This window comes from Triturus cristatus, chromosome 10, assembly GCF_964204655.1.
Source record: "Triturus cristatus chromosome 10, aTriCri1.1, whole genome shotgun sequence".
Lineage (NCBI taxonomy): Eukaryota > Metazoa > Chordata > Amphibia > Caudata > Salamandridae > Triturus > Triturus cristatus.
In genome coordinates this window covers 809,221,547-809,235,036 of record NC_140593.1, presented here as the reverse complement: position 1 = coordinate 809,235,036, position 13,490 = coordinate 809,221,547, and the positions used below count along the sequence as shown (strand labels likewise).

The window sequence follows — 13,490 nt, the reverse complement described above, 5'->3', positions numbered from 1 at the left end:
TTGTATGACAAAATATTGAGTACAAAAGTGTTGTGGGGGCAAAATATTGTGTCAAAAATAACAAGGACCAAAATATCAAGAATGTTAGTGCATGTAGGTAAGTATAGATGTACTATTCTTAACTCCACTTAACTTGAACCTAAATATATATTATATATATTGCATACTTGTGGTTGGCAGTAGGTAGTTATAGTTAGGACCTAGCTTTTTTTGTTTGGCAATAACTTTAGCACAGTTTGACGGGTCTTCTCAAAATCTTCAAAACTAGTATGCAACTAATTTCAGCTGCTGTGTGGAAAGTTTCGGGGTGATTCGTCAAGCGGGGTTCGACAAAAAAGGGAATGGGGTCTCAAAACATGGTTTTTCCCATTCAATTCCCCATAGGGACTTTAAACACGACTACAGCCCGGTTTTGCAAATTTGGCAGAAAGGTAGATCTTGGTGCGGAAAGCAAGCTCTTTGTAATTTGATGTAAATCCATTCAGCAGTTTTTGAGTTATTAAAGGAAAAAGATTTATAGATATCTACGGACGGGAAGGGTCCGCGGATCCCAGAGATCTCAAAATGACATCCGGGAAGTGTTGGCAGCCATCTTGTGACTTGGACTCAGCTGAGCCTCAAGAAAAAACATTAAAAAAAGACAAATGGCAGGGTAAAAATACACTGACCCTCTAGGCCTGGTGGTCGTGTCCCACCGGGACTTGACCAGGAGCCAAATACTTTAAAAAAATGTTTTGCTTTGAATCCCTGGTAAAATAATTTCAAAAAAACAAGCACTGGCGCCTGCGCTTGTTTGGTATATGTCCCCAGGTGGGCCAATTCCTGGGGGTGTATTTATTTATATAATTAGGGGAGGGGGTGTGCATGGCCCCCTCACTGGGCCGTTTCCAGCCCCAAAAACTACCACCTCCCCAGGCCAGGCCCTCCCTGGGCTGTTTTCAGGCCAAGGGACCACTAACCCCCTGGGGCACAGCCATGCAGAAGGAAAAGGAGGGTGGGCACCACCCCACTTCCTGGATCCATTAATGGCACTGGGGACCACCACCCCCCAGGGCCACCTCCTGCTATATCTCAAGGTGCCCACCCTTTGGGACATAGATGTTTGTTTTCACCTGGGCAGGAGCTATTTGAAAGCTCTGTCCAAGCAAAAGCAAACAGTAAGTCTGCTTTCAGCATGTGGAAGCATGTAAAATATTCCAGCACGCTGGGAGCGGACTATCACCTGTTTCCCTGCTCACTGTGAAGTGGGCAGGGAAACAGATGAAAAAATTGCCATCAGGGAACAGCATTTTAAGCTGTTCTTTGCAGGCAAGAGCAATGCCGGCTCTCGCAGGACTCTAAGACATATATACTTGGCAACCTTTGAATCTATCCCCATTCATGGAGAGGCTGTCCCCCTTCTGCTCCACTACTTACACTAGTAATACTTTTACCAACTAGTAACACTAATACGACAAACCATTACTGATGTTACTCTGACACCCACTAGTACTATATCTATGGGTTATACTACTAATGAAACCTCTAGAAATATCACTTTGTATTAATTTATTCATTTATTTATGGCTGTTTGATGAGTGATCACACTACTTTGAATCCACTTAAGAAGTATCAGTGTTGACAGCGTGGGAGGGCGTGTGTCAGAACCAGGAAGCTCGGAGGCCAGGGACACCACAGCTGGACTAGGAAGCTAACTATGCAGAGATGCTGTGTCTGCACTGGGTCAGTATGTCCCACACTGCTTCTTGCAATAACTGTGACTGTCATCTTGAATTGTGAAATAGAGCACTAAAATGTATTTGGGGTGAACACTTTTTTTACAAGATGGTGCCTGTTTGCATACTACTTCAGTATAGTCCTTCCCGGTTCTGCATGGCAAAGAAACAGTGAGTAGCCACAAGAACAGTCAGTTGGTGCTGACAACAGTGAGTGTTGGTGGATTTTACTCATGATTGTTCATTCCACATCAGCTCCTGCTCTTACTCCTTCTTCGTGTTTGTTCTTTACCTGGGGATAGCTTTGTTTTTAGGTCGAGCCTGGGCAGCGCATGCGCTGCAAGGCATGCTGTATTCAGGTATGGACTCAAAGCTCCGCCCATCTTTTCAATTGGATCCTGTTACTGTCCTTTCAAAATCGTTTCTCTTGATTCATTAATAGGCCTTGTCTGCATTTGTAGCCTCCAATGAGGACTGGACTTTTTAAATGTTGTTGTTACACGGTCTGTTTTATCTACAGTCTGTAAGCACTATTTTCTTTAATGATTTTCCCCTATTCCACCCACACCTGCTTTCCTGCAAGGGTGCCTGCTTGATCACTTGATTAATTTATTATGCACGGGCACCACGCATGATCACGTTGCCCGCTTAATTTGATATGCATGGGTGCTTTAATATTTGCCATCATCCACACTTTAGCTTTAAAAGCTTAAGCTAAAACACGGGGGCCGCAATTACTTCAAAAGCAAAGAAATAAGATTTTTTTTTTTTTTTTAATATTTCTTTTTTGTTTAAGCAATCACTGCACCAGTGCTTTAGCTTAACGTGTTCAAAGCCTAAGCGCGGGTGCCACCATTGTAGCAAAAGTAAACAAATACAAATAAAAAGCATACGGCTTCCATTTTTTTCTATTTGCTTACTTTTGTTACAATTGCGGCACTCAAGCTTTAGCTGTAAACATCGTAAGCTAAAGCGTGGGTGCCGCAATTGTTTAAAAAAGTAAAGAAATAGAAAAAAGCAATAGCAGAAACATTTTTTTCTATTTCTTTACTTTTTACGCATCGCAGCACCAGTGCTTTATCTTACGATGTTTACAGCTAAAGTGTGAGTGCCACAAAGGTCTCGCATTTGCGAGAGTTTGAAGCACTGGCATTGTCAATGACAATGCCTTTTATTTATGTGTTTTGAAAAACTGCAAGCAGTACGCACGCCTAGCAGGTTTTCAAAACACACAAATAAGAGGCATTCTCATTTACAATGCCAATACCTCAAAGTGACGCAAATGCGAGAGCTATTGCATTGCAAATGCTTGTTGCTTTCTGTTGTTGGTGTTTCTATGTCCCCTGTGATGAGACATTGTGCAAGATATCATGCCACAGTTGCAGAATGTATTTGATACAGATAGGAGTCTTTGTATAAAAAGTGCGAAAAAAGGGAGACAGAAGAAAACTGTTCTAAAACATATTTACCACATTTAACGATGTTGTCTTCACAGGTCCAGTCATACATAGTCATTTTGGGGCTGCAGCCAGCTAATGCTGCCTTTTCATAGCAACAGTCATGCCTGTGGCAGCACCTTTTAACAACAGGAAGAAACAGTGTGTTGAGTATTCCTTGTTTGAAACACGTTGAAATAGTAAGTGATAACAAGTAATAGGTGTTGTATGGTACGTGTCCCTATAAAGGCACATCTCCTGGGAGACATGCAGACATAGTAAGACAGTTACAGGCAGCCATGCACACACAGACGAAGACACATATAAACCAATGTACACAGACAACACATGTAAAGTCACCTATGAATACTGCCATCTCATATACACAAAAGCAACACACCTACTGATGCCAAGGTACAAAATCAACATCAATGGGGAGACACACAGCCCTTTTAGGGTTAAGCATGGGCACCTGTACAGCTGGTAACATGTTATGTGTGACACCTTCAGCCAATCCTGCGTTTTTGGCCCAAAACCTTTCACATGCTGGTACATTAAAGGTCATGCATGTTTATGGCAAAACTATATGTATCTTGGGGCTGAATAACAGATGCTTATTGTTCCCAATCAATGGTACTCATTGTATCGACCTCAGAAGGACAGAAGGCTGAGTGGACCCACCAGGATTTGAATCTGTGTCCATGAGGTCGAACACAGGCCACTATAGTGGATGCATTAGTCCGCCAAGGCACCAGACCCGGTGTGGCCCCTAAGCAGGAATGCCTATAAACAAATGCCCACAAGGATGAAACATTTAAAATTAGTTTTAACTACAACTCTAATTTTGCAGTCAAACATATATTCTGTATTCGTGATGTTGACAATTCGAATTACTTCTTTAAAAAGCTAATTTCAAAGTACTTGGGTGTGTTTTGACATTTTGCAGTACTAGAAAAAAAACAATCTTACTATATGTATTATTTTAATTTATTTCACTCTACTAGACTATTATTTTTTCATGAACATATTTTTTCATTTTCCTGAAGAACATGAGTGCCATGCACTAAAAGGTACGTGAGGAAAAAAAGAAGTCCTTTCAAACCATTGATGGATGGAGTGACACTAAAAGCAACACAAGCTATTACAGCAAAGTCCTACCTCAAACAGTTTCTGTAGCGATGGAATTTACTTTTATAGGTGTCACCAAAAAGACATCAGATCACACTAACACACTCTAGCATTATATAAACATTTCTGAAACATTGTTCAGCTAAGAGTAAAGACTGCAATTCCAACAGCATTCAGATCCTTTATTTTTATATTACATGGTCGAATTAAACAAACTTCTTTCATAAATACAAACCTAAAAATGATATTCCCTGCTTGTTGGTCATCTCTACACAGTCTAGTACGTAGGAAGTATAGAGCTGATTCCCACACATTTTAAAATGCTGAAAATATAGGCTTCACAGATTGCCTATTAAAATTTACATTGAATTCACAAAAATCCACATGGAAGTCTCTGTAAATCATAGATTTCCATATATTTTCTTCAGTCCTGTACGGCTGGTGGAAAAGCTACAAGCGTAAACTGACGGGGTTTACCACATTATTTTTTAAATTATTTTTTCTCTCCTTTGAATATATTTTCCAGGTGAAGAAGCTTGTTTCTCTATACGCCAATGAAATACTGTTGCATAACATGGCTAATCCTTGAGACCCACATGTAGGAGCTAAAGTGCGTGTCCTTCTGGGGTTGGCCACACAAAATATTTGTGAATATATTGAAAGTGTTGACTCTCTGAGTGCTCCGAGCAGTTTGCATGGCTATCCTCATTTCTTCCATTTCAATGGGAGCTTTGTGGTTTTCTCTGCGTGCAGCACCTCTACCCAACTGGAGTACTTTCTGCTGGCTAATTAATAAGTGCTATCCAGCTGGGTAAATGTGTAGTGCTCCTCATACACTACAGCTGTGTAAAGAACACAGAGGAAATGTCTCCAGTGACCTTGAGTGTCTTTAACTTTGCCAATATGATTGTTGCTCGAGCATCTTCAACAGATACCTTTACAAGGTGGTACTGCAGAGAAAACACATTTGGAGGATTTGAACTTTCCAGAAGTAAGCGCTTCTTTGATTGGTAGAGATGCGTTCGGAGGGCCTTTTAGTAAGCTGTCCATTCTCTTGGGAAAAGGACGGGAAGACGTCGCATACCGCTAATGTATATGGATTGGACCAAAAACTCGGGGATTTTAGGCAAGTTTACATACTTCTAGTTTTTAAAAGCTTAGAACACAATTTCTGGTCTGAGCAGCAGATTACAAGAAAGAACCCCCTCGCCAAAGACACTACGTGAGGTGTTGCGCTTACGCAAAGCACGGATGCAAACATCTCCATCCTGGATTACAGATAACTTTTCACTGTGAAAATCCAGAGAAAACACACTTGGATGATTTGTACTTTACAGAGGTAACTACCTCTTTTTTTTCCTATAGCTCAGCCTTGTCACCTGGGTGCCCTGGGACTGCAGGGGGAGCCTCAAGTCCCAGGCGGCTCCAGCCAGCTCCTCGCATTCTGCGGGAGCCGGCATTGCTCTGACAGACAGGGGGCTGCTGAAAAGCAGCTCCCTGTCTGTCAGAGCAATGTTTTTATTTGTTTCCCTGCATGCATATTTGCGTGCAGGGAAACAGATGAAAACTCCGCTTTCTGCAAGCCGGAGCTGTTTGATAGCTCTAGCTTGCAGAAAGCGGAGTTATGTTTGCTTTTGCTTGGTGTAAGCTGTCAGCTCCCACTAAGCAAAAGCAAACAGCTTCCTCCAGACGATGGGCACCTTGGGAGGTAGCAGAAGCCGGTCCTGGAGGGTGGTGGTCCTCAGGGCCATAAATGGCTCCATGAGGGGGGCCCGCTCCATCATACAAGTTAGCCCTGGGGAGGTTGTGGTCCCCGGTACCGGGGTCTGTGACGGACACCCTACATTAATTTATTTCAGAGCCAGTAAGGTGGCAGTCCCTGGGGCTGCATGGCCCCCCTTATTTTCAATAAACTGTTCCCGGGGAGGCGGCAGACATCGGGCTCCAGGGCAGCCGCATGAGCCCCCTGCATTAATTTAAAGCTTAGACCTGGAGAGATGGCAGTTCCCCACATTCATTTTATATGTTTAGCCCCCCAGAAGGGATGGTTCCTGGGGAGAGGGCAGACCCAGTGGCCCACCCGCATACATCATTAGAAATGCCCTGTGGAGGTGGCAGTCCCCAGGGGCACCCCCTGCATAAATTAAAAGCACTGCCCGGGGGGGGGGGGTGGTCCCTGGGGATTTTATAGGCCCGAGGAGGGGGACCCCTTGTGCTCACCTCCTATATCTATGTAATATCCCCGGGACTTGGCCCACCTGTGCGCATCCACCTGAAAATGAGTGTGCTTTTGTGTCAGGGCTGTTTGGACAGCTCTTTACTTTTGAATTGACTCCTTTTATAGTTCCACTTTCATATCTTTGTTTCTCTTCTTTTTATCGAACTGTTTCTTAAGAAGATACTACAGCTCTCCAAGTAGTGTTAAAAGGTCACTTGCTTACCTGCAGTGTGTCACATCACACATGGCCGAATATGGAAGGCTATTGTCCAGAGTGTATACTTTTTTTTACCATTCCAAGAACGCCAATATGTTGGTTTTAGACGTCGCAGCCATGCTTTAACTTTAAAACAGCTATAGACTGTGTAAAATACCTTTTCAAAACAGACACGTTTGTGAGTGTTTTATTGTAATTTTGTCAAAGGGAAAATGCAAGAATGAGCCAATGGATTGAGGAATGGATGCACGAATGCAAAGATAAGTGACAGAGTGTATGTATGATAACTTATTGAGTTCCTAAACCTTTCAATAACTCAAAGGGCACTTTCATTCATAAGCCAGACCTATTGGTATTTCCATTGATTGTTTATTTATTTATTTGTGTACATTTAATACCAGATGTTTAATTTACCTGTACTTTGGCTGTCCAGTTAAAAGGTGAATTTTTTGGGTCTGCCATTTTTTAAGCTGCAGTTAGAAAGGGTGTCAGTGATATTGTAACATTCTAGCTGCCCGAGATTTGAATGCCTAGCTAGGTTGTGCTTTATTCTTGTCTCATTCACAAACAACAATCCTAAAAGCTGCATGTAACAGTTGCAAGGATTGTTATTTGACACACATCAGCCATGTAATGGAATGGTCCTAAATTTAAAATGTGGATAGTAAGCACATGGCGGCATATTTTCTTTTCACTTACATTTTTATAGCTTTTGCTTTCAATAAAAACAAATTAAAATGCAATACCTATCCACTAACCTGTGGGAGCAGATCTATTTGCTTTGCTATATTGATTAAAACTGTGGTTATAAAGTCTATTGGCACCATTATCACACTGTACCAATTTGACAGCTTAGCTAGGTGATGATTTATTACAGTCTCCTTTCCAAATAATAATAAAATGCATGACACAATTGAAAAGTTTGTTCTTTAAACAAATATCACTCGTAAAACTGCCATATCAGTGAATGTCATTAATTCTAAAACTGATATTGCAAGCATATGGCAGCAATAGCTAGATAACTGACTTCTGTCTTTTTTTGCTTTTTCTTTTGTGGCATATGCTTGCAATAAAAATATTACAAATGTAACTTTGCACAAGTTTGAGAAGGCCAGACCTATTGGCGTTGCCATTATTTGTGGTTTATATCTTGCAGTGTCAGCCTTTATTCGTCTGGCACTGCTAGATCAAGACTAGGGGTGGGTGGTGAACTCCGCTCTGCTGGCGGAGTTCGCGGAGTGTTGCCCAATCCGTGTAGAGTTCGGAGTTATGAAAAACACTGCAAAGTGATGTGGAGCGGAGATTTTTCTCTTGCCCGGATCCCTTAATGTTATGCGAGCGAGCAAAATCATATACTAGACCAACTCCCGGCAAGATTTCTAAACGCGGGCAGTTGCGGCAGGTCACTACCGGTCGCATTGAGAAACCTGCCCCTCGTGTTGAGGAAGCTGCCGCTCGAGTAGGACATCTACTTGAGCGGCAGAAAGAGGCAGCACCTTCTTGCGCTGTGTGTGGTGCTGTTCAACAAAATCCCAGCTCTAAAAGTCAGCACAAGCAGCACAACTTACCGCACTCTGCAGCTTGCGGAACTCGGCGGAGTGCTGGAGAGTTTTTTCAGCACTTCGCGGAGTTCCCCATAGCAGATCTCCACGAACTCCACCCAGGCCTAATCAAAACCTGTAATCCTCAGCCACACCAGGAAATGTGCAACCTCACTTCCAATGTGCAAGGGCTCAGTCATCCAGGTGCTGGCCTACTCAGAAGACCACTGGTGGCTACCTAGAGAGATGATCTGATGCTACTCTTGCCTTGAACTCCCTTTGACCTGGTTCTAGTAAGTGTTTAGAAACCGAACAGATATCCGTCAGCTCTCAAGAAGTCAAATGATATCTAAAACAATCGAAACACACCCTTTGCGATTTTTCGGCCAAAGGGCGTGCTCTCAACTTCTGTATATTTACACTAAAATATTCGGCACTTAACTTGTTCGCTGACTCACTCAATGACAATTGGGAGTGTTTCTGGGCAGCTCACTTAATCTCACCTTGCAAAAAAACCTAAGATTAATATGAACTTGTGTAATGTAACTGGTGCTCATGTACAGCGCTCCAAAACCTTCGCGTCACTGTGGTAAAAAATCATGAATGTGAACTTGTCTAATGTAACTGGTGCTCATGTAAAGCTCTCCAATGCCATTGGGTCAGTTTGAGTTTGCGCTATATGAATGTGGCAAACAAAAAAAGAATAGTATCTCAATCACAGCGCAAGCAGCCGATTAACACTAACTAAGAAAAATATATCTGCTTTTGGTCCATGTGCCACAGAAAGAAAAGGAAGTGACGCAGGAAGGGATGCCTCACTCGCACTGCCCAGTTAGAAGGCAGCAAAGAAGAGTCATAATGATGCCAACGAATGGTAAGTAATGGGGAGCTGAAAGCCTGTTTTTATTTAGAGTTTTTTTTTTTTTTAAACAATAGGTCGGCAAGCAACAGCACATGCATACTGCCTGCACGTACAACCTAAAAATTGTGTAATTTAGAAAGAGTTATTCAAATAATGATAAATGAATCGATGCGCGGATCGTACAAAATTATATATTAACATAATATTAATAAATAGTGGCAATGACAATTTAATGAGTTTTAAATGAACTCAAAAACACAAACGTGACAGGTCTGTCGGGTACACACTTGCAGTTCCATACGTTTCTGGTCTATTGGTTGCCCCTTTTAGGTCTGGCATTAACCACAACCTTTTATTTTTCAAACAAATCCATAAACAACACATACATGATTATACATACATCAAGGGACTTTCCATCAACCCTTTTTGTCCACTGTTCTGTTGTAGTGTCATTCTCATTTTGTTTCCTATGCTGTATAGGGAAATGGGGCAACACTGCTTCCGCTTTGGCTCGCCTCTCTGTGAGCGATGGCATTATGCCTGTGTACAAAGCATATATCTGCAGAAAACGTAGGCCCCTTCAGTTGTAATGTGTTTTTTTGTTTAAAAAAAAAAAAAAAAAAAACTTTCATTTGATAATCATTTTTTCTTTGGGGTCCCAGAAGCTTCCCAGACACTTCTGCCAGGCTCTTTGATGCCTCTTACAGTGCGCGGCAGTGGCCTTTTTCAACCCACACGAAAATGCCCTTGAATGATGCATATTAATGCTGATGCTTGAACTGTCATCTTTGAATGTTTTTGTGAAACTTTATTTAAAAAAAAAAAAAAGAAATTTTAACCATCACGCCCATGTGGGTGGCCATCTCTCCTTTCCCTGGCTATGCAGTGTGATGACTTTTTTCTGTCTCATGCTGGTCTTTTATAATTTCTATAGTAATCTAAAAAAAAATGAAACTTATTTGCCTAAAGAAAAGGTACAACTAGTTATTGGCTTTGAATTACTGTAACCTTAATAAATAATTGAAAGACACAAAAAATAAAAAAGGACAAATAATGGAAAAAAAATTTTGGCAAAGTGAAGTATGAGCCAGGAAGCATTTGCCATGAAGAGTGCTGTCTTTTAGGCAGATGTGCACATGTGATCAGGCAAAATGCTGTCCCTCGCAGTGAAAGGGAGCCCATGGCTGAGCTTGGATGATCCATTGCCACAAGATATGCTGTGGTGGGCAGAAGCACAATGTGAATGACAGATGAATAGACCAATGAATGAAGTATTCTGAACAAAGTCCCCACAATGTATGTATTTTTTAAATTTATGAATGTTGATTACATGAGGCTGGAGGGACAGCCAAAGCTGCCTCTAGGCCAGATCTACAAAGGTCAACTGTTAAGCCTCTGAGTACCCTTACATGTGAGATTTATGTTGGTAAATAGAGCTAACTGTGCCCACTGAATAGTAAATCTAGTGAGATTTTCAGGATATCCATAGGCAAAGTATATGATAAGTATTTACATATAATGCTTTGCACATCTAAAGATCATTATAAAAGTGTGACTGCATTGTGCTGCTCTGTGGATCAACAAGCCTAGGCCTGGTCATAGAAAGTGCTAGTAAGCAGCTTTGTTAGGGTTGTTTGTGTTTACTTTTTGTTCACAGCTTAATCACAGTGGTTTCCCTCCTGGCACATTTTTAATAGGAGTCTACTTACCAGTCTGCCGCATCTTTGGGCCAGCCTTGTCCACCCAGACCACAATAACAGCCATAGCCTAGATAGGCAATGCCCGATCGGCCCGTGCTGCAGCGCACTGTGCCCTCCAGTTCCAAGAGCCCTCTTCGCCTGACAGGAGCCTTGGCATAGGCACTGCTCCAAACTGGGGGACAAACAAAAATAGCCATGTATGGAATACGGTGGAGTGGGCATGCACAAAATAGTCATATATCATAGAGGTAAAAATTTAACTCAAAGGTAGTGAACATTCTGTTTTATCCATTTTGAAGATTGGTGGGTGTTGAGAATAGTCTATAACTATCTCAATTTTACTCGGAATTAATATATTCGGTTACATATTTCTGTAAATACTGCACAACGCAAGAACCCACCTAGCATCAACTCCCATACCATGTCACTTGGTGAAGTTTCACTTTTTTAAAGTGCTGTTTGGGGGCTTACCCATGAACTTCTAGTCTCACTGATCTTTGTTTCCATCCCTTCTCCCCCCCCCCCACCCCCCACCCCTCCCTTGTGTTTTTGGGGAGTCGTGGAGAGGAAGAAACATCTCCAAGTCCTCTACTAACTTTTTTATTTATAAAACTATGTTTCCTAACTAGGGTTTCCCATGGGACCCACGTTTGCTTTTGTTTAAAAAAAAGGTGTTGATCTGTTATTGTTTATTTCAATTAGTTTCAGCCAAGCTATCTTTCTGGACTTTTTTTAAAACAGCTTTTCGAATATTTGGGTTCGTAGCAATGGGTATCTATTATTTGGCTTTCTATAAATATAGATACTACAGATCTGTGGATCATAACTGTATGACACTCGACGAAATTAAAGGCACAGGAGGGCCAGACAGCCTAAGTCATATGGTGTATGTGAAGAGTGTTCTCACCCTGCATACAGGACAGATGCATTGAATGAATTGACCTAAAATCCTGTACCCTGGTACCCGTTTAGGATAAAGACCTCAATCAGGCAAAGGACCCCCATTGGCTGGGATCTGCAACTCAAGACCTAAGGGTTCCCACTCACTTAATATTCAGAAATCAGACTTGGATGAGCCCATGCAAGGGTTGAGGGAAGCTAGCTCTGACTTGCAGACGTGCGTATTCTCTGCCAGCCGCAAGCTAAACTGTAGAGCCCAGAGTCACAAACCACACTGATCTTTGGACAATCCTTTAGGCCAAGCCTTCATTGTCTTTTAACAAGGGGCAGGTTGAGGGAGTTCTCTGGGGCTCACCCATGCAGATGGTTTGCATCTATGATACCCCACATGCCACCGGTCTTATTTGTGGTTTCTATGAAGCCGTGGTTCCTGCTGCCTAAAGGTGTGGCTCTTTGGTCACCAACCTTCCTACCTGAGGCCCTAGTTTGGAATCCAACTCTTTTAGAGAGACAATGACAGAGAAGTAGGACAATGTGTGCCATGGAATTTTGGGCTGGAGCTTGATATCAATGGTTGTTCCTCTGCTTTGATGGTTGTGCCACTTTGTGGGCATTTAGGCTTTCACCTTGGCATAGATGGGTATATTTAGCAGGATGCGCCTTGCCAATCAGGGATGTGCTTCACATTTCAGGCTGTAAATGCAGAGTTGAGGATGAATCTGTGCATCCGGGGCTGTACCTTGGTATTTAAGTCTGTAGTTTAGCTTATGATTAGTGTCAGGAACATATGGATGGTGCATCAGTGGTTGTGTCTCTACTCTATCATGGCTTCACACCAGGAATGTCCTAACAGCACTCCAGTTAATATGAGCGCGCCAAGATTTACTTTTATCTGCTATGGTAAACTTTATTGTTTTATTTATCTTGAACTTATTGTCAGATTTACAGGTTTCAAACTTGTGTTGGATGGGTTGAGTTCTTATGTCACAAAAACACACTTTGCAAGATTTACCCAACGTTAAAGTTCATGTGATCTCACCTAATGTGATGTCATCAAGGGTGATAAAGTAAGTGTGATGCCACTTTCACTTCCCTGGATTATTGGTGAATCAAAAGAACATGAGAAAGGTAGATTCCCTTTATTAGCATTACTCATCATATCCTTGCATTACCCCACCAAGGTTTGCTAGTTTACAGACCAGAATAACCAGAGATGTGCTACTCTTTCCTTTAGCCTCAGCATTTTCACTGCAGGTAGAAGCTCAGGATAATGAACGACAGTAAAGACAATAACATTTGTGAATTGCAAACCAATCCAAAATTGCTTTGCAACCACAAAAGCACATTGTTAGTACTAAAGGTCAGCTGCGGCCCGTGCAGATAAGAGCGGTGGTGCGTGGGGGGGTATTTTGCCAGACGCCGACGAAGGACAATACATTATTTATTTAATTTTCTCTCGTGGTTGGCTGCCGAATTCCAACCCCCAACTCGGCCCCTCTGCCCTACTGCTCTTACCTGCACGGGCTGCTGCTGCTAAAGGTCCACATTTTATTTTTCTCAAAAATTGCATAGTGATCATACAAACTTGGGAAAATTTGACACATTCTCTAATTTGGATTGCCGAAAAGTAACCCTCAAATGATAAGTACTAATGAATTTCAATTATTGAATGCTTTAAAAAACATGCAGGTTACTATAAAGGGAAGCTAGTGGTAACCAGGTGCAAATTATACCCGCATTGGTAATACTAATACCTCTGGCATGCCTGTAATT

The 13,490-nt window shown here is 42.0% G+C and overlaps 1 protein-coding gene across 2 annotated transcripts in view; it reads right to left on the bottom strand.

Moving 5' to 3' along the window:
* LOC146790041 (phospholipase A2-like) overlaps positions 1-13,490 on the bottom strand; it is a 202,060-nt gene that overhangs the window by 67,254 nt on the left and 121,316 nt on the right. For both annotated transcript variants that reach the window (XM_085628373.1, XM_085628375.1), the window contains 2 exons: positions 10,827-10,989; positions 3,185-3,291 (listed from right to left, as the gene is read on the bottom strand). In XM_085628373.1, the coding sequence (XP_085484499.1) occupies positions 3,185-3,291; positions 10,827-10,989 (270 nt within the window). The remainder of the gene's footprint in view (positions 1-3,184; positions 3,292-10,826; positions 10,990-13,490) is intronic.